Source organism: Neoarius graeffei, chromosome 15 (assembly GCF_027579695.1).
Source record: "Neoarius graeffei isolate fNeoGra1 chromosome 15, fNeoGra1.pri, whole genome shotgun sequence".
Taxonomy (NCBI): domain Eukaryota; kingdom Metazoa; phylum Chordata; class Actinopteri; order Siluriformes; family Ariidae; genus Neoarius; species Neoarius graeffei.
In genome coordinates, this window is record NC_083583.1 from 24585992 (window position 1) to 24608727 (window position 22736).

Below are 22736 nucleotides of genomic sequence, written 5' to 3' on the forward strand. Positions count from 1 at the left end.
ATTTATGAGCTCCCATGGCTGTGTTTAGAAAATCAATGCTACCAACCAAAGAACAAAACAAAAACATATAAGGAAAAAAAAATAATTTAAGCTGACCAGTATAGAAATTTACAGTATGTACAAACACATACAATTAAAATATACTGTACCTATATTTTAGTATTCTAAAGATTTTTTTCCACTCAAGCACTCGTCACTAACAAATCAAAATGGCAGAATATCAAAAGAAGAAAGGGGGGAAAAGCAGAAAAAAACCTCCAGATGATAACTAGAGTAACGGAAATTTAGTAAGGCTTTGCCGACTATGTGCCAGAGAAAACAACACAGAAGTCCATCTGGAAATGAAGCTCTATGAACAGTGCTAAACATGACAGGCACCCATACCTTCAAGAATGAAACTAAATAAATAAAAAATATATTCATATATGTATATATACGTTTATAAAATGAAACACTGGAAAGCTTTGTTCATTAGATACGTGGTTGCCATATCAAAGGCAACATATCTTTTACACAACTTTGCTGTCTTTTATTGATCAGTTTTTAGGAAAATGTTTAGCTTTGTAGAATTCTGTACACTATATACTGTACGTGTAAAGAAAATGTAAAAGTTTTCTTTAAATATTTTGTACTTTTTATTCGAGTGTATTGAAAAAAAATGGTGTTGCAGGCACTTAAGTCCATCCCCGACGTGTAGGTGATTTTACAGTGGCGCAGTAAGGTTAGGGGCCGTTTGGTTTTCCTGGATTGTGTTGGCCTCAGGCCTGAAGAAGCGCACCAGCGTTAGCCAAGGATGTCCAAGTAGACCGGTGCGGCTTTGCCCAAGGCATACAGGACTTTCTGAATGTCTTTGATGTTCAGTCGCTGCTGCGGTTCTCTCTGCCAACAGCCCAGCATGAGGTCATAAACTTCCTTGGGACAAAGACGAGGCCGGTCCAGAACGCGCCCTTGTGTGATGCACTCGATCACCTGTAGGAGGAAAAGGAGTTCATAAGTTCAGTTTGTACCTACAGGTACTGCCTAAAATTTGAAAAGATTACATAAAATTCCTTACTTACAAAAGTCTGGATAAATATCTGACTGAATAGTGACAACAGTTACATTTTAATGCTTAAAACTTAACGATTGACGATAAATAAGTTCATTCGAAATGGTTATGTTTTGTTCCATAGCAGTGCTTCAGTTTACTACTTTGACTAGCACTATGCACAGGAAATTTGTCTGAGTAAAACTGACTCAAACTGAAGAAATTTTACTCTATGCCAGATAACATTTGGTCCCTCTTTAAAAATTTTTCAATTTGAGTAAATTTTACTCAGGCAAATTTCCTGTGTGGACTCTGAACAGATTAAACGTCTGCTTTATTTGTCTCAGTAAGAATAAACTTCCCCATCCATTCTTTTGTCAACATTCTGCTTTCATCATCGGCTTTCTTTCTGTTTCTTTTCTTTAACAGGCCATGCTGTCAATTTACACTACAGACTATAAAGAGTAAATCAAATGAAAAATCTGTCAGAATCTACAAAAACTCTTTTCTTTCTGACCTAAAGTCTCTAGCCCTGTCGTCCAATATGCTGCCTTCAGCTAAATAATTTACATAAATGCATGTGACTAGATAAACCACAATAGAGGATCTGTTACAGAAGCTGGTTAAAGCATATACGCAGAACCATGGCCTCACTTTCGTTTATAAATGCCTTGAGACCTCAAGAATGGCACAGGAATAGTTTTAAGCATTAACAATAAATCTAATATAGTAATTTTTACGATTAAAGTGATTTATATAGGTAGCGGTCTGAGTGAATGACCTTGACGTCCGCAACGTCACAGCAGGAAGTCTATCGGTCTCATCGCCATTTCCGCTATACTAAAACACAGAGCTACTGCAACTCCGATCCTCCATTTTGAGCTAATTTATCGCCATGCCACGCAGATGTGTTGCTAGTGGGTGCAGCAACATGACAGAAGGTGGATTTATGCGGCATTCGTGGCCCAAGAATGTTCAAACTGCAAAGATTTGGACGCGTTTTGCGAGAAGTTCACGGGCACATTGGGCGCCTACGAAGTGGTCTCTCCTCTGCCCTGCACATTTTACTGAAGACTCGTATGAAACCTCTGATCTGTTGAGGAGCGTTGGCTATAAGCCTGTATTAAAAGAGGGTGCAGTACCAACAATTAAAGAAAAAGAAAACAAGAAAAGGAAAGTATTTATTTAATTTTTTTAAAAAAGTGAGTTCAGTTGCACCAGTTCTCCCGGAGTGTGAGCTGAGGGTTGTTGGTAATACCCGGGACGGAATGGGATGGGACATATCGCTAGGGCAGTGACCTCCCCGCGGTTGTTGCTAAAACTGGTGACATCCCATTCTGTCCCGGGTTTTAGTAATTGCCTGAGCCTAGCAGTAATGGCGGAGTACTCAGTATGGACAGAATGAGTGGAGCAGCCGCCTGATTTTCTCCGTTGGATATTGCTACCATCTCGCCCTTACATGGAAGAAGCGAATGAATGGATAACTGAATGAACAACTGAAAGTCAGATTGTTTCAAAACAATCAGCCACAAGCTCGGCCTTCAAGAAGCTTGTGTTGTATTGTGTTGTATTGTTGTATTGTATAAGATGATTTAATTTGCTTCAGAATGTGATTGTCTCAGTTCATCTGATTATTTAATTAGCCTTTTACTTTTTATCAGTGAAAATGCATGCATGTACATGTCTGTTGCATACGTTATAACACCCTATCCTGTTTTAATGAGAGTCGACCCACAATCAGTGAAATCAAATCAGTCTTAGTTGAGCAAGTTGGTAACGGGATTTCTTACTTTCACCATAAATTTTTATTTATATGACTTTGGTCTATAGCTGTAAAAGGCCTCGGCCTTAAAACCGGTTACTGCCGTGACGTCACGCACTCGGGGCTGGCTGGCAGCTCAAATGCCAACTTTGCGGTCGATTTTAACTCTCAAAAATATATATTTTAGTAATTCACATTTATAAAGCATACAAGAGTCAAGGATGGAGATACTATTTACTCATATTTATTTAAAAATAAAGGTTCTTTGTATATCCTTTAATGTTTAGAAAAATGGAGTTGTTGAACTGCAGCCAGTTTTTTTTTTTAGACATTAATCAGTTTGGCAAGCCAAAATAATTCGATGGGACCATAATCTAAATTGTTAACTATGTTATATAAATTATTTCTGTATGAAAAGCTGTATATCTTCATCTAAACACAATTCTTCTAAGTTAATACACATTACATAAGAATGTTCACACAAAGTTTATCCGACCTTTTTGGAAATCATAATCTTTCTTGAGATTATGAGTGCTCAGACTAATCAAAATGCAAAATGCAAAAAAAAACCAAACGTAAAAAAAAAGCGGTTGTATTCTTACAGAACAATCAGCATTAAAATTCCCACTGGAGAATCTAACTTTGTACTGAGCATATGCTGTTGTTACTGCATTATCAAATCGAAGAGCCAATCACATTGTAGTATACAAATAATTTTTGTTATTATTGCTTTACCAATGGACGCAAACAGGTTCAGGGCCATTTTCAATATGCATATTCACAGCATCTTGATTTCTTGAAGATGGAATTCTGTGCCCTTTCCTATTTTCTAATGATTTTATGTGGAACTGCCAAATCTAGAAATGCATTATTCAGTACAACTACAGACATCAAAACTGTTTGCGGTGAATCTGAATTACTATGGATTGCCACACAGCCCTGTAGCAGCCTTTGGCTATGTTTGCTCTCTTCTTTCTCCGAGATCACACTCAGGTTCTAAATATTCCTGTATGCATGAAATTCTCCAGCACCTCATTATTAGACAGCTGAAACCACGGCTGCTTGCCGTAGGTGAAGATCTCCCACATGATGACGCCGAAGCTCCACACGTCACTCTCAGTACTGAACTTCCTGTACATGATGCTTTCGGGTGGCATCCAGCGAATGGGCAGCATGGTGTGACCGCCCACCTGGAGGAGAACAGATTACACACGCCATGGTTAGTCAGGCAGCACACGTCACACTCTTGAACAGCATGATGAGCCGTGCCCCGGGACTGATTGTTGCTGTAAACAACAGATATAGTCTGATATTGGCTGATTAGAGGTGACATTCAAAAGTGAAGTTGAGAGAAGAAGAAAAAGAATGATGAAGGAAGATGCTACATGATGAAGGGGAAGCCATGGACTAATGGTTTGAGAAGCAGCTTTGGGACCAAAAGGTTGCCAGTTTGATCCCCTGGACCAGCAGGAATGGCTGAAGTGCCCTTTAGCAAGGCACCTAACCCTCAACTACACTCCAGGCTGCTCTAGATAACAGCATCTGCTAAATACCTGTGATGTAATGAAGGGCTGAGAAAGAATTGTGCCTTTAATCAAACAAACTCATTTGAACCTTAACCATATAAACTTCCTGGACAAAAAAAATCTATACCACTAAAGGAAGGCTGTCTGGCTCTCCGTTCACCTATGTAAATCGACACAGCTGGACGCACATACTCCATAATTTGCACATGGATTGGTGACACCCCAGAGGGGCCAAGACAATATTTTTGATTTTCCAAAACATGGGATTAGTGCTAATCCAATATACTATTCATTTCCCGTAGGCTACATGCTCACGCTAACACACTGTGCTAATCCAAGACACTATATCATTTCCCACAGGCTACATGCTCATGCTAACACACTGTGCGCAGCCTCTGCAGAGAATCCCCTCCCCCACTCGCCTGACGGTTTTGATTATACAGGACCTCACAATCAGTGCTCCTTGCCAGACACTTCCGCTAGGGCTGAGGCTATGTCACTGAGGAGACGCAGGGAGCGATTTATGTCATTTTGACAGAACACAGTGACCAACACAGCCCCTGTGAAAAGCACCATTCAGAGGAAATCAGGTTCATGGGCAATAACTACTATCCATCCATTCATTATCTGTAACCTATGCAGGGTTGCGGGCAAGTTGGAGCCTATCCCAGCTGACTATGGGCGAGAGGCGGGGTACTACCTGGACAAGTCACCAGATCATTGCAGGGCTGACACATAGAGACAAACAACCATTCACACTCACATTCACACCTACGGTCAATTTAGAGCCACCAGTTAGCCTAACCTGCATGTCTTTGGACTGTGGGAGAAACCGGTAGCCTGGGCCCGCCCATCCTAAGCGTGACGCAACACGAGGGCCTATTGCGAGCTTAGTCTGGCCAGGCAAGCTATCTACAGCTCTTCCAAGCTCCCGAAAAATCGGGAACCAATCAACTTTGAGCATCTCCAACGGCCCTGGGTAGAGGCGTGTTCAAGGCAGTGACGTAGTAGAACTGCGACTGGAAGCCATAGATTGTTTACAGAATCTATGCCGGAAGCGCTTCATTCACATCACGAACATGGAGCAGCGGCAAGCCTTTAACACAGCGGTAGATGCTGTATTGAAAGCATTCAACGGGAAGTTCTCATTGAAAATGGAGCAAAGAGCAGCCCTGGAGGTATTTATTGAAAGGAAGGACGCTTTCGCCTTGCTCCCGACCGGCTTCGGTAAGAGTTTAATCTACCAGTTAGCCCCGCAGTTTCCGTCGCGTCACATACGTCAGAGGAAAGAATGATGTGATTGGTTTAAGCTTCATCACAGCCTTTTCTGGCTTCGACCAGTAGCAAACTGAGGCATTTCAGGGAGGTGGGTCAACCACGGGCTCTGGGAAACGGTTGGGCTTAATATCTTGGCCAGACCAATAGCTCGTAGAGCTTTGAAGTCGCGTTAGCCAGACTAGGAAACCGGAGCATCCGGAGGAAACCCACGCGGACACGGGGAGAACATGCAAACTCCACACAGAAAGGCCCCTGTCAGCCACTGGGATCAAAGTCAGAACCTTCTTGCTGTGAGGCGACAGTGCTAACCACTACACCACCGTGCCGCTGCAATAACTACTAGTAATAATAAAGTAATCTACCAACAGCAATGCCTTATTGTACGCTGTTGATAGGTCACACACCTGGATGAATGTAACTTAACACTGACACTTCCAGCCATAGGAGCCAAATCTGTAATGAAACAGCAGATTTGATACTGCATTATTCAAGCCAACACTGCTTTCACAAGGTGGAAATATTTTCAAATCTCAACTGGCTATTACTGGACCTTGATATGTTTCCATTCTAATTCCCATGCCTCCTGCTGTCTGTTGTTCCTTCATGCTACTTGAACTTAATATTGTGCAGACAAATGAGAACTTTTATAAATATCTCCCACTGACAGATTTAATTAGGTGCTTTCATCATAATTCTGGAACCTTATTGTTTAAACGTGTTCATTTACATGCCATCACACAGTGTTTACTATAGCACGTCTCCTCACCTTAGGAGTAGTGTGAGCTTTTTTTCAGCGTGGCGTCTGTGGATCGCTTCTCACTGGATTAAGCAAACTAATTAAGGTAGGCTGACGATTTTAAATGACCTTTTGGTCACACACACACGCACACACACACACACACACACACACACACACACACACACACAGGTCTCACTGCCATGTACAAATGAATATGAATCCCTCTTTAAAGAAGGCGAATTAAAACTTTAAACAGTCGCGCAAATGATAGCACCGATAGCACCTTGGGCTTTGTGGCTGATGCCAAAGCAATTAGCCCAGCAGGTATTATTAAGCAACCCCTCCCCCAACCCCACCCGAAAATAAAAATGATTCAAATATGTGTTAAAAACACTCATCATCTCACTTCCAATTACTCACACATTTCTTTTCAGTGACATTCTGGAGTGCTTTGGCGTGTAAACTGGATTACAGGCGAGTCGTGGCTGCATGGTGGACGGTGAGATTGGATTACCGGTGTGGAAAGTGGTGCAGCATGGCAGAGGATGGATTACAGTTCCTCAAGGGCTACTCACCAGGCATTTACACTTTTACGTGAAGCTAAAGTAGATTGAACTGAGCCGACAGACTTTATTTAAACTCCACAAGAAGGGAGAAAGCAGGAAAACAAGTATATACATTGTACAATGCTTGTTCTATAAGCACTATGGGACAGGTAGAACACTGGGTTCGACTTGCAAGATATTTATTGATTTTTTTATTTGCAATATGACTGACATGGGCTGAGCTGTGAATTTTGCCTGTTTATAAACAGCTGCCACAGGCAGTCTAAAGCCTGAGCAACAGTAATCCAGCCAACATTCACAAAACTGAACTTGTACCGTCATTTTCTAGGGTTGCTGATTTTGCAAATACAGGATGTGAGACAGGTTCACATGTTGAATGTGCCTGTGTGTGTGAATTTGTCACAGTAGGTCTCATTTTACATTCTTTTTACTACTTCCTGCTTTCTACTTTCTGGTTCCTGAAAATTCCTGGGTTCTCACTCCTCCTTAGTTCTTCAGTGTGTGCTCCGAAATCAATTTAAGTCCATCACCACCATTATCAATATCAGTATTTATTCTATCCCCATTCATTGGATATGAGCAATCATGCACTCTGATTGGCTACTCTACTACTAGGCTATCAGCTCATATACCATGAGTAGAGAAAAACAAAATGGCGGAGCGTGTGGCTGAACCAACAGAAGACGTAATAAAAAACTCTACTCAAAAATAAACCCATAAAAAATTAAAAAAGCAACAAAATATGGAATAAAAGTATTTGATGGTAAGAATGTACCTTTTTATTTTTTCAAGAATTATTATTATTATTATTATGGCATTTTTCATAAATTGCTCCTGTCATTTCACTGGTTTGTTTACATTCTTCATCTTTAAGCATTAAAATTTGTTGCATTTTTTTAGACTGGTTCAAAATCTCAAAGTTTGAAAATTGCATAACTGAAATGTCCAAGGAATAATTAAATAAATGTCTAAAGCTATTCTATACCTCGGCACGACAGCAAGACGGGACTTTCTACAAAAAAAACAACAACAACAACACTAAAGTCTATTCGTGCAGCCATTGATAGGTTTGTAACAAGTTCGCCTAAGCGGAAATTATTTTGTCGGACGTTTTGTATAAAGTTTTTATTTATCGAATTTGCAAAAAACAAAAATAAAAATTCCTCTGTTTCTCAAAATCCAGTGAATGTGGACTGGTGGGCTACATAAATATTAACATTACTTTTGGATTTAAGTCTCCAACTCTGAATACAACTCTATCCTTTGATCAGGCAAATTTTCCCTGATTCATGGAGGACTCGACATTACGCGGCTCGTCAGCTATCAGCTCATGTATGACGAGATAGAGTGGAATAACTATTAAATATTCTGTAAATGCATACTCACAGACTTGTGTAGTGAGGAGTACTGAATGCCAAAATTGCACACATCAATATTCAGTCCTCTGATGTATTGACAACATTGGCAAACTCTAAATAGTGAATTAAAAGCATGACAAAATAGCCTAAATCCTGCACACACATATTATGAATTCATGACTTTTATTTAGTATCTCATGACATCGTTAACTACTATAGCATAATGTAAACAAGCAAACAAACAAATGCAAAATATTAGGATGTGCTGGGTCAAGTGTTATTTTATGTGCTGATGAATAATGAGAGTGGAAGCCATTTGGTTCATCCATCCATTATCCGTAACCGCTTATCCTGTACAGGGTCGCGGGCAAGCTGGAGCCTATCCCAGCTGGCTATGGGCGAGAGGCGGGGTACACCCTGGACAAGTCGCCAGATCAGTGCAGGGCTGACACATATGCCGCTTTTCCACTACCAACGCGGCTGAGTTGGGCTGAGCCGTGCGGTGCTGAGTTGGGCTGAGCCGTGCCGTGCTGAGTCGGGCTGAGTCGAGCTGAGTGGGGCTGTTGGAGTTGCATTTCGACTACAACCGCGCTGAACCGTGCTGGCTGGAAGTGGGTGGACACATTGGGTGGAGTTAGCGAAAGTGGGTGGACGTCATGTGATGTCGTTAGGCGGTGCAAACAGTGACATCAGTGACCTTTTAAGCGGTCGTCTCATGACCCGGATAGTAAACAATAAACATGTTTATTACTGTTTATACGTTAGTGTTGCTGGTCTTGGTGCTGTAGCTTGTTGTCACCGACAACGCCAACAGATACTGGCAAGAGCGTATAGATGAGGCGAGGCGCATAAGGCTTCAGAAATTCTCGTAATTCGTAATTATTATTCTTCCGGGTTTACGGTGTTTAGAGATCCCAGCATGCTCGCGGGGCGTGTGTGGGCGTGTGAGGACACTCCTCCTCACCAATCAGTGCACAAGGGAGTGTCTGCTCACGCCCCTAGCCTCACTCAGCTCGGTTTGGCTCGCTTCAGCCCCACTCCAAAACCGTGCGAGTTTTGGGTGCTGAGTAGGGCTGAAGTGAGCTGAGTCGTGCTGCTCTAAGGTAGATGAAACACGAGCCGTGTCGGGCTGAAGTGAGCTGAAGTGAGCTGAAAAAGGGTAGTGGAAAAGGGCCAATAGAGACAAACAACCATTCACATTCACATCACACCTACGGTCAATTTAGAGCCACCAATTAGCCTAACCTGCATGTCTTTGGACTGTGGGGGAAACCGGAGCACCCAGAGGAAACCCACACAGACACGGGGAGAACATGCAAACTCCACACAGAAAGGCCCCCGTCGGCCGCTGGGGTCGAACCGGAACCTTCTTGCTGTGCGGCAACAGTGCTAACCACTACACCACCGTGCCGCCCCCATTTTGGTCAATAAAACTACACTTGCATTGATTAATATGATACAGTGGTGCTTGAAAGTTTGTGAACCCTTTAGAATTTTCTATATTTCTGCATAAATATGACCTAAAACATCATTAGATTTTCACACAAGTCCTAAAAGTAGATAAAGAGAACCCAGTTAAACAAATGCTACAAAAATATTATACTTGGTCATTTATTTATTGAGGAAAATGATCCAATATTATATATCTGAGAGTGGCAAAAGTATGTGAACCTTTGCTTTCAGTATCTGGTGTGACCCCCTTGTGCAGCAATAACTGCAACTAAACGTTTGCGGTAACTGTTGATCAGTCCTGCACACCGGCTTGGAGGAATTTTAGCCCATTCTTCCGTACAGAACAGCTTCAACTCTGGGATGTTGGTGGGTTTCCTCACATGAACTGCTCACTTCAGGTCCTTCCACAACATTTCGATTGGAGTAAGGTCAGGACTTTGACTTGGCCATTCCAAAACATTAACTTTATTCTTCTTTAACCATTCTTTGGTAGAACGACTTGTGTGCTTAAGGTCGTTGTCTTGCTGCATGACCCACCTTCTCTTGAGATTCAGTTCCTGGACAGATGTCCTTACATTTTCCTTTAGAATTCGCTGGTATAATTCAGAATTCATTGTTCCATCAATGATGGCAAGCCATCCTGGCCCAGATGCAGCAAAACAGGCCCAAACCATGATACTACCACCACCATGTTTCACAGATGGGATAAGGTTCTTATGCTGGAATGCAGTGCTTTCCTTTCTCCAAACATAACCCTTCTCATTTAAACCAAAAATTCTATTTTGGACTCATCCATCCACAAAACATTTTTCCAATAGCCTTCTGGCTTGTCCATGTGATCTTTAGCAAACTACAGATGAGCAGCAATGTTCTTTTTGGAGAGCAGTGGCTTTCTCCTTGCAACCCTGCCATGCACACCATTGTTGTTCAGTGTTCTCCTGATGGTGGACTCATGAACATTAACATTAGACAATGTGAGAGAGGTCTTCAGTTGCTTAGAAGTTACCCTGGGGTCCTTTGTGACCTCGCCAACTATTCCACACCTTGCTCTTGGAATGATCTTTGTTGGTCGGCCACTCCTGGGGAGGGTAACAGTGGTCTTGAATTTCCTCCATTTGTACACAATCTGTCTGACTGTGGATTGGTGGAGTCCAAACTCTTTAGAGATGGTTTTGTAACCTTTTCCAGCCTGATGAGCATCAACAACGCTTTTTCTGAGGTCCTCAGAAATCTCCTTTGTTCATGCCATGATACACTTCCACAAACATGTGTTGTGAAGATCAGACTTTGATAGATCCCTTTTCTTTAAATAAAACAGGGTGCCCACTCACACCTGATTGTCATCCCATTGATTGAAAACACCTGACTCTAATTTCACCGTCAAATTAGCTGCTAATCCTAGAGCAATCTACAAATATTCACATACTTTTGCCACTCACAGATATGTAATATTGGATCATTTTCCTCAATAAATAAATGACCAAGTATAATATTTTTGTCTCATTCGTTTAACTGGGTTCTCTTTATCTACATTTAGGACTTGGGTGAAAATCTGATGTTGTTTTAGGTCATATTTATGCAGAAATATAGAAAATTCTAAAGGGTTCACAAACTTTCAAGCACCACTGTAAGTATAACTATTCATGGAGCAATATATGAAACTCCTGTTAGATGTTTATTTCAGTGCTTACACTCTTCTCATCTTTATATTGTTGCACTAGTCTTTTCTATTTTCCTTTTTTAAAAATCATCTCTTGCTTTTATGGTACATCGCATTACATTTACAAGCAAAGAAAAAAAAACTATTTCCTTCTTCAGCTACATTTTTGCTTCCAGTTTAAAGGCAAGTGCTTGCATTTAAAGCTGGTGGTTAAGAATCTTTTGGAAAATCCTGTCTCGGATGATTCTACTCAAGGAAAATCTGAATAATCTGAATGGGGCTACATAAATATTAACATTACTTCTGGATTTAAGTCTCCAACTCTGAATTCAACTCTGTACTTTGATCAGGCAAATTTTCCCTGATTCATGGAGGAAAGATGCTGTGCAGTAGATTCTGGATCCAGTTTGTTACTGTTCTTTTTTTTTTTCCTCTCAAAATGTTTCTCTCCATTTATCATACGACCTCAGACATTGGATACTTGACACACCATTAAATGCCATGGAATCAATGCAGCGCCTTCAGTACCAGTACAAAAGCGTTTGGATTGGCTGCTGGTGAAAAGGAGAAAAGGCTGCTATCTTTTTCCTCCGTCCTCATTTCATTAGTTTCTGCTGCCCAGGTGTTCGAGCCCTGCAGGAGCACCAATGTCAATATGACTAGTGGTGTGTGGATTGTGTGCTTGGCAGAACCCCTGTTTATAATCACTTGATGTAGTGAATATGTCCAGTGCGGTTATGATTTTCTAATCTTTCAGCTGTGTCAATATATCACAGCATGTGTGTGCTGGAGAGATGCTATCGGCTGGTGCAATATGAGCTTTCTACTTCCTGCTTGGCCTACCCACAGGCCTCTTTCACTTAATAAGGACAGAACATTTCACAAATGTAATATGTCTGCAAGTAAAGGAAGTCTGAGGTTTAAATTCAAATCAATTTGGGTATCTTAAAGCTAATTGAAAACACAAGGTTTGATCTAAGCTTTGAGCAGGTGTATTAAAGAAGAACTGAAGTCATTTTTAAACTTGCTTTATGTCTTATTTAACGTGTTATTCAATTACGTTTTCGGTTTTAGTAACCTTATATCGTGACTCGTATTGGCAACTAATTGCAATTAAATATTATACTTATCGGCCTATTCGGTTTTTAGCCATGTTGAATTTAGTTCATTTGGTCCACGGCAGGCGTCGCTTATCCTCGCGATCTTCACAAGACTTGTGTGAAACTTCAAAACGTGACCTGTCAGCCAGGTGTCAGTGCTGCCATTTTGAAAACTGTTTTCCAAATGAAATCTCATCTCATTATCTCTAGCCGCTTTATCCTGTTCTACAGGGTCGCAGGCAAGCTGGAGCCTATCCAGCTTATCTCATGAATAATGAGAGTGGAAGCCATTTTATTCATCCATCCATTATCCATAACCGGTTATCCTGTACAGGGTTGTGGCTGTACAGGATACAGCTGGTACATCCCAGCTGGCTATGTGCGAGAGGCGGGGTACACCCTGGACAAGTCGCCAGGTCATCACAGGGCTGACACATAGACACAGACAACCATTCACACTCACAGTAAATTTGAGTCACCAGTTAACCTAACTTGCATGTCTTTGGACTGTGGGGGAAACCGGAGCACCCGGAGGAAACCCACGCGGACACGGGGAGAACATGCAAACTCCGCACAGAAAGGCCCTCGCCGGCCACGGGGCTCGAACCCAGAACCTTCTTGTTGTGAGGCGACAGCACTAACCACTACACCACCGTGCCGCCCTCCAAATGAACTTTCCTGATTGCTATCAAAACAAACAAAACTTCCGGCTTGATTACATCAGCGTTCGAAAGAGGGCGCGTGTCTTTTGACAATGTTGGCAGATGTTGGTCACTTTGATTTCCACTTTTTTTTTTCCGTTTTACTTCCGTCCTACGATGTCTCGCACAGGTCTCAACGAATCTCGTTTACGGCCATTGCTTTGACATATGGACTGATATATTACATAGCATATTTCAAACACTCATAACTTGCTATAGCAGTGACAAAATAGCGATCAAAAATGCATTCCTACATTTTATAAAATGAGATAAATAGAATTTTGATAATAAAAAAATTTGCCTTCAGTTCTCCTTTAATACTAATTGAGATTTCAACACAAAATAATTACATTCAACTACATAAATTAATACAATTATTTGGTTTATAATATAATAAACTATTATTTTATCCGGGCGGCACGGTGGTGTAGTGGTTAGCGCTGTCGCCTCACAGCAAGAAGGTCCTGGGTTCGAGCCCCGGGGCCGGCGAGGGCCTTTCTGTGTGGAGTTTGCATGTTCTCCCCGTGTCCGCGTGGGTTTCCTCCGGGTGCTCCGGTTTCCCCCACAGTCCAAAGACATGCAGGTTAGGTTAACTGGTGACTCTAAATTGACCGTAGGTGTGAATGTGAGTGTGAATGGTTGTCTGTGTCTATGTGTCAGCCCTGTGATGACCTGGCGACTTGTCCAGGGTGTACCCCGCCTTTCGCCCGTAGTCAGCTGGGATAGGCTCCAGCTTGCCTGCGACCCTGTAGAAGGATAAAGCGGCTAGAGATAATGAGATGAGATGAGATTATTTTATCCTAGGCCAAACATTTTCCCCATGCAAGTCCTGCTTGGTTTTATAAATCCTCGCTAGCTCTGTTGACATGCAAAAACAGAATTCCTTCTCATGGTAGATTCCAAATAAACTGTTTAGATATTTACTCTAAAACTGGCTAAATTGTCAAAGTCTCTTCTTTCATTCACATTTCATTTAAGCCAAGCTAAATTTACAAACATGTGAAGAGCAGCATTTTGTGTCAGTGTTACCATGGCAGTGAGAATCTTGGCAATGAGGATTCTGTCAACAGATAGTTAAAACTAGCTAAGCATGTCAACCAGATAGTTGTTCATCTTGTTTGAGTTTTAACAGGTCATGTACTTAGTATTGTCATGTTTTATCTCTCATTCCTTCTTAAACTAGTCAGAACTTTATAATCAGGGGCGGATCCAGGAAAATGGGAAGGGAGGCGCCAACCCAGTAAGGCTGGGGGTCCGGGGGCCTTAAGGCCTCTGCATGTTCTTGTGACAAGGCTTTCGCAGATAGCTTTTCGCAGACAGTTGTAATTTATCGTTGAGTGGGGAGTAATAGGCGTGCGCGATGTTATTCACCGCCACAACGCAAGGGGGCGCGAAGTCGCGAAATCGCTAGGAGTAGTTGGTGGGTGTGGTTAGTGGAGTGTTTATCCTCCGGTTACTTATAATGACTAGAACTGGAGTCGTATAGATGTACATACTTCCTCGATCAACCGCTCTTCGTGCTGCTCCATCTTCGCTCGTGTTTTTAAAAATGGCGGTCGTGAAAACAAACCAAACTGGGAAAGTAGGGAAGTGGAAGTGCGTGTACAGCGGATGTAGAATGGACCAATCAGAGCCCTCTTGTCTGCGACGCTGTCTGCGAGGCTTCTGCGGTGGTCACAATTTTTGGGAGGTGCGCGCAGAGCGTCTGCGAAGGTGGGGGGGCTACGCAGACGCTATCTGCGGCGCCGTCTGTGAGGACTGGGATGTCAGCATAAATTGGCCTTTACTCTGCAGTTTTTAGATGCCCGGAGATGCATTTTGAGCTGTCAAATACATGTTGTAAATTAAATCTCTTAAAGAAAATTACCATATCAAAAATATGCTTTAAAAATAGGAACTTTCAAAACCATTTTATTAGTCACTGAAAATTATATTGTTAGAGTTGCAGGTATATACATAGACCATAATTACAACTGACATATGGTAATATTTATGAAAGTTGCATTGTCAAATAATGCATCACCACATGACACTACAGTGTAGTACACTGACCACAAAACACCTTATATCAATAAATTATTACTATTTTAGCAACTGCAATCTGAGCTCCTGCTCAGGACATTCAATGTACATATACCGTAAGACAGTGAATATACCCAGGGAAACTGAGGTAATGTAAGTGGCCACTTAAGACAGAGCTTAATACAGAGATAACTATAAACAAATACTGCAGGAGTTGCATGTCTGTAATACAAAGTCAGTAATTGCAATCTGAGCTCCTGAGTCTAATAGACTGAGAGAACGATACAATGATTGTGTGAGTTGCATGTGAACAAGTCCTATAATAAGTCTTAACTCCCAAGACTCAGGGGATTTCAAGCAGATTTTCTTCAGAGCCGCTGCAAAAATCAACATCTCACAGACCTATCCAGCCACTATCGTAAAAATCAAAGTGAACCCCCCCCACCAAAAAAAAAAAGGCACGTGTCCCATGTACATACACAGGGTATAGTGAGTACAGGGATAATGAATATGAGCAGTAGCCAGACAGCCGACACGTGTGTATGCCGTAAGCCTGCTGCAGCATCTTATCATTTTGGATTGTGAACATGCATGTTAACGATACCATAAATATAAAAGGATGGCACACACCCTTTACATGTAGTCTACAGTGCAGGCCGAGAATACAGGATGTTATTATGTAGATGCACAAAGTTCCCGCACCCCTGTTAAAATTCAACAGGACTTGCCCAGCTTGCTTTTCACTGCATTCATGTCATGAGTGAAAAAACCTAAACTATAGGACTAACTATTACATATAAATTTATACCATAACCCCTTCGGACACAAGAAAAAATGCTATGGAACTTCATGTGTACAGTTGTATACATTATGTCCGAAGGGGTTATTCTCTTCAGCTCAATCCCAAATAATGATTTATTTAGTTTATTTTTTTATAACCTTATTAATTAAAGGACAGTGGGCATATCTCTGTATCTGCAATACAATCAAGTTACAATTCCAAGTAGCCATGGACTAAAATTATTATTATTATTATTTTTTTTTTTTTTTTGGGACGGGGGTGGTGCATGCTGGGTGCGCCTCCCCCTTAAATCCGCGCCAGATAATACAATGGAAGCCATGACCTAATGGTCAGAGAAGCAGCTTTGGGACCAAAAGGTCACCAGTTTGATTCCCTGGACCAGTCTGAATGGTTGAAGCAAGTGACCTAAGCCCCAACCCCCATGCTCTGGATAAGAGCATCTGTTCAATGCCTGTAATGTAATGTACTAAGATCACAAAGTGATAAATGAATCAGTCTCTGCGAGATGTCCTGCAAATGTCCCTACTGAAGTGAAGGTGATAGCAAGAATTTGCATTAATTGAAAGGTTACTTGGATGCCCTCCAAATTCTCAATTAATTTTAAATGATTTAAAATGCATAACTCAATTTTTGTTTCACAGCAGCAGGTTGCCATGTTGGTGCAGAATGTATGCCAGGATTCACATTCACTTGATGAATATATTCACAAGTTTATTGAGCTATCAGCTGGATTATTAACACACTATCCGACACTATATGTAAAAGTTGCACCCTCTCTTAGGCTCATAGTCAGAGTCATGGCTCCGTTTATGCAGCTGCTTACAGTAAGCTGAATTTCCCATTCAGTTTATGCAAATCACTTGCATAGAGTTCACACCTTCGAGGTTGCCGTGCTTTTCTTGAGCCAAAGCGTCTGAGGCTACATCCACACGACAATGGCAAAGAGATTTTTTTTTAAATATCACGTCCGCATGGGCAATGGATCAGTAAAATATCAGGTTCATATGGCAACGCAACGCTTGCTGAAAACAATGCAATACACATGCCACACCTCTACGTGCGCTGTAAGACGGTCCCATCGGAGACACCAGAACAATAGAAGTAGGACACATGCACATAAACCCGTTCTTCTGTAGCATCAGCCACATAAAGTTTTGATTATTAGTCAGTAGCATAAAATAGTATCTATTGTCTAATTTATATTTCATATTAAAACGTCTATGTAAATTAATACATAGAAAGCCTGGCCAGGCGCTGAACGTTCTTCTGCCTTCACTTTAAGAGAAATTCAGGGCGAGCATGAGCCTAGGTTCTTCCCTGTCACTGTCACACGTGCACACCTTCTCACTCCCTGTCCTATGGCTATAGTCCCTTTAAATCACGTGCTCGTTTTTTGAATGGAGACACGGAAAGAGGAATGAACAGGGGTAGATAGAGAGAGAGAGGAATGAACGGGGTAGATGGAAGCCGGTACGGCAACATTCTGAGATCCTCCAGAATTCTTTAATGGTCCGGAATAAATTGAATGCTACACGTTGATGGATTACTTTGTTCTTCTACGCCCTTTTTGAGGAATGTATTGTCGGACTTAAACCAACATCTGAAGAGGTGAGATCGCTCCTTTTTTTCCCTATTTTTGCTGGCGGGATTGTCATGTGGTTGTGACATCATCGTAAACAAATCCGTTCTACTCATCCAGATGACTTCGCAACAGTGCCGTTGCCAGATTTTTCCACTCTGGAACCCGTTCTCAAAAGATTTCATTTTGGGGCACCCAAAACGCCGGTGCCGTGTGGACGCCAGGCCGAAACGATAAATAATTTTATCAGATTCACCTGAATCCGTTGCCGTGTGGACAGGGCCTGAGACAGGGTGTTTCAAACACATGCACCTGGCATAAGGAAAAAAAAAAGGTCGATAGAAATGCAGAGCAAAGAAGGAAATAGCTGTGGATCACAACTCACATTGAGAGAGGGAATTCGGATGTAGGTTATTTTATAATGCTTTAAGTTAACTATTTTGATTGTTAAATTAATAATGTTTTGTTATAAAAATTTTTATTTGACTGACAAATTATCTTCTAAAAAGAAGAACAACTTCATTCATCACACTTGTGAAACTCCTCTCTGCATTTAGTCCATCTGAAGCAGTGAACACACACAAGTGAGCAATGAGCACACGCACATACATACCCAGAGCAGTGGGCAGCTATGCTAACAGTGCCCGGGAAGCAGTTGGGAGTTAAGTGCCTCGCTCAAGGGCACCTCAGCCTAAGACCGGTCCATGTTAACCTAACCGCATGTCTTTGGACTGTGGCAGAAACCCATGCAGACACGGAGAGAACATGCAAACTCCACACAGAAAGGCCCCTGTCAGATGTTGGGCTCAAACCCAGAACCTTCTTGTTGTGAGGCAACAGTGCTATCCACTATACCACCATGTCGCCCAAAAATCATGCTCATGGTTTGAAGGATAAGCTGACCAAGCACTCATCTACTATGGTTGCTTTAAACTAATTAATAAGGGTTCTTGAGACAAGCTGTGTCTCTGATTAAGACACGGTCTCCTCTGATGTCCTCCATTCAAGAAAAAAATGTTTTTGTTGACTTTAAAAGGATGGAACAATTAATTAATTAATTACAGCCACAAAAGAGTCATACTGTGGTCACATCAAGAATGTGACAAGGCTCTGTTTTCAGCTAACTCCACCCCATGTACACAACTCACTCATACTTGTGTAAGTAATGCTTTAGGTGGTGTTTACATTAGACCGTATCCGTATCGTTTTCATTGCAGATGCACTGTCCATGCACATTAAAACGCCGGAAAACGACTCCACAGGCGGAACAGTTTGAATCCACCAGGGCCCACGTATTCAACCCAGTACGTATCTGATCCGGTGCTGTGTAAACATTGAGGAACGAGGATACGCAGTGCTGAGCTCTAGCTGACGTCGTCATTGGACAACGTCACTGTGACATCCACCTTCCTGATTCGCTGGCGTTGGTCATGCCACGTTGGTCATGTGAATGAGCAATACAGGAAGTGTGTTGAGGAAGTAATTAAATGAATGAGCAATACAGGAAGTGTGTTGGTTACCGTAGCACTAAATAGTCTTGTTGTAATTGCAAAAAACGGCCATTCTGCGAGGTGAAGAGTGTACCGAACACTGTTAGATCCTTCTAGCATAAACACGAAGGCCATACACGGTGTAAAAAAGGCGTCATTGTAGTACCAGTACCGCCGATAACAGACTGGCATACTTCATTTTTTACAACGACATCCTTCCACTTGCAAGTGGTGAGTGACTTGCGCATGCCTGATATGCACTGGGATCATGTGACGTGCCGTCTAATTAGTCATGTGATTAGCGTAGCCGTGTATTGGCGTTGCTGTGTGCATGGGGAACGGTTTTGTTGCGGGCACAGAAATTTTGTGTGTGTACGCGAATCGTTTTAAAAACGTTAATCTGATGATCCGCTGATTCGAAATAATGTAAACAAGGCCTTAGTGTGCAGTTTGGTCTAAGGTCTGAATACTGATATGCATAATCCCAGTATCTTCACTACACCATGTTCTGAATACACCCCTTGAAAAAAAAACAGCTATGAAACTGATACGCACCCGGTAGTAGTCCATGCTGTAGATGTCCCTGGACATTCCGAAGTCTCCAATCTTCACCAGGAGGCCATTTCCCACCAGGCAGTTGCGTGTGGCCAGGTCACGGTGCACAAAGTGCTGTGAAGACAGATACACCATACCAGCTGCAATCTGTGTGGCAATGTGCAACATCTGAGAGAGACCAAGTTCGCCATTGCTCTGCATCGGATGGCCATCCACCAAGATGGTGGCGTCTGGACCATGAGCCCTGGGGAACAGAGGAACAAAACAGGACCAGAAAGATTTTCATTCTACTTGGTACAAATTAATCAATGCTGGGGATTTTGCACCTTTTCTATAAAAAGAAGCAGAAGCAAGGCATGAACGTACAAGAAGCTTGTCCTGGGTTGCAGTGAAAGGTCAGAATATGCAAAAAAGTTGCCCTACACTTGCTGCAACCCCTTGAATCTGTGAACGTGCTGTAACTTTGAACTAGCTCAACGTGAATTTCATCTCCATCTTTCCTGCCAAACAGAACCTGTGTGTTTAGGGTCTGGGACGTTATTGATTTGCCAAGCCCTTTGTCATTCTTGCTGAATAGCTCTGATGATTGCAGAAGGATTTACATAAGGTGTCTGCTTAAATGTGCTCCAGTGTAATTTCTGTCTTTCTGATAGCTCTAGCTGGGGAAACGCCCCCTTGCCAATGACCTGGAGAGCTAACAATCAAGCAGTCTTTGAGTCTGAGAAGCTATTTTGCATGTAAAACACTCTCCTGTTTGTCTTGTGAGCTGGAAAGAGAATTCTCTTCAGGTCAGCTTTATTCCACACACGCAGCGTCTGGGTAAGGCCTAATTGGAGTCAGTGACCAGCATTGTGCTATTCTTTTATGCCCTGACTAACTCCATGTGCCTGCTGCGTTTTTTTTTAAATGTTCATTACAGTATTTGGCATCTCAGAATGCAAGTCGATAGGAAGCCTTTTTATGTATAAGATGAAATGTACCCCGTTCAAAAGCACAGTTGAATGATGTTATCTCATTTAACGATCTTCATTTAACTCCAAAGAGCACTTTCTCTAGACGTGATCAGCTGAGAAGTGTAGAACGGATATTTTCGCACCATAGACACGAAGGAATTAGCCTGTACGTGGCATGCACAGCGAATATTTATGATGGGAAAATTCAGACAGAGAGCAGCGTGAGCTGCAAAATACCTCACAGTTGAAATGTCATGCAAGAGAAGAGTAATAAGACGTTTATTTTGAAAGGATTTCTTTAGCTATGCTACACAGGATGTGAGACGTGAGTAGCAATTACTCTATGTGTAAGCCATGTGCAATCTTCCTTACACTTGCATTGGAACCTGGCGAGCTGACTTGTCGCGGTAAATTACTCAGGACAGATGCAATCATCAAAATGTACTTCTGGCACAAGTGGCATCCTGCTGTCATGATAAACAGCACTTTGCTTCAGCAATATCGAGTGTCTCATTGATGGGAAGTTTCATTGCTGCTTTAGCACTGTCTGTTTCTGATGCATGTTTTTGAAAGGAAGGCATCTCACCTCAGAAACTTATTAAGGTCTCCATGCTTCATATACTCAAACACCATGATGAGCGGGTCGCCGTCCACACACACACCATAAAACTTCACAATGTGCTCGTGTTGCAGGTTGGTGAGTAGCTCGGCTTCTCTCTGGAAGTCTTTTCTTGCGGCCAGAGTCGGGTCTTTCAAGGTCTGAGAAAGAGAAACAACTGAATTAAATTGAGGGGGGGAAAAATGGAAAAAACTGTACTCTCATACCTGTTCTGAAGAAACACAGCAAGAGGTTGAAATGTTGAAATGAAAACAAAGATTGTTCCTTGCGATTGTCTATAAACATCATAACTCACATTTTCATTCTGATGGAAAGCCATAAGAAAAAAAATTAAGCAGGATAAATAATTATGTTTGGTGGCATGTAATTAATATAATATAATATAATATAATATAATATAATATAATATAATATAATATAATATAATATAATATAATATAATATAATATAACACTACTGAAAAAATAGTAATATATATATATATATATATATATATATATATATATATATATATATATATATATATATATATCACAGTAAAAAAAATCTGCTAAGACTAAATGTTCTTGATCAGACATGTTAGCTAATGAGTTATAATTTTTCTAATAAAGGAATAATTGTGTCGATTTAATTTTGGGCCATTTGTGGGTGTAGAAGGACTGTCAAATGCAATGTTGATGGTTCAGATAAGTGGATCGAATTAGATTTTTGTCATATCCAATTTGTGTCTCAACAATAAAAAACCCACATGAGCAGTGGTGTAGTTAAGGGGGTGGATTTCAGGTTTCCTGAAATTATTTCCCATTCCAAATGCTCATTAGTGGATGGTTAACATAACACACATACAGCATCATTGAGATTCTATATCTACCCTCCCCAAACACCAAACAAACACATTCCTGAGTTTGTTTAGTCACATTTTATTGGTTACCAGCTACTCTAGCAAGAAACCAGAATCATGCATTTTTCCAGTTTCTGTTGAACAATAGACTCTGAAAAGAGGGATATCAAAGTTCAAGAGCTTTTTGCATGAAGAGATAAAGTACTGCAGTTTGGCTTTATAAGATAAAGTGTTGATTTGAATTTGGTCACTTGTAATTTGCAATGAGGACACTCAGTGTATACATCGGATTTAGGAATTAAATCATCTTGCTGTGTTTTGCTCTGCATATCTCACTGTTCAAGAAATGGATATCATGGGGCTATAAATAGATTAGATTAGATACAATTTTATTGATCCCTTTGGGAGGGTTCCCTCAGGGAAATTAAGATTCCAGCAGCATCATTACAGATAAACAGAGAAAAGAAATAGAGAAAACTTCTAGATAAATTAAAATAAATTAAGTATTTACATATACAAATATAAAAAGAATAAGATATGGGGAAAAGAAGGGGGGGGACTAGCAGGACTAATCTCTCTTTTCTTTCACATGTAAAAACTCATCAAGGTATATAAGGTTTTATTCTATCCACATTCACTGGGCTGAACCAACCGAGGACGAAATAAAAACTCTACTCAAAAACAAAACCCCCCAAAATACAAAAAA

The 22736-nt window shown here is 41.3% G+C and overlaps 1 protein-coding gene across 1 annotated transcript in view; it reads right to left on the minus strand.

Moving 5' to 3' along the window:
• Nucleotides 1-783: 783 nt before the first annotated feature.
• The window catches only part of ntrk3b (neurotrophic tyrosine kinase, receptor, type 3b), a 324652-nt gene continuing 302699 nt past the window's right edge, over nt 784-22736 (minus strand). The window contains exons 16-19 of the mRNA XM_060941065.1: nt 21157-21329; nt 19618-19861; nt 3821-3979; nt 784-969 (exon numbers count right to left, since the gene is read on the minus strand). Of these exons, the coding sequence (XP_060797048.1) occupies nt 784-969; nt 3821-3979; nt 19618-19861; nt 21157-21329 (762 nt within the window). The remainder of the gene's footprint in view (nt 970-3820; nt 3980-19617; nt 19862-21156; nt 21330-22736) is intronic.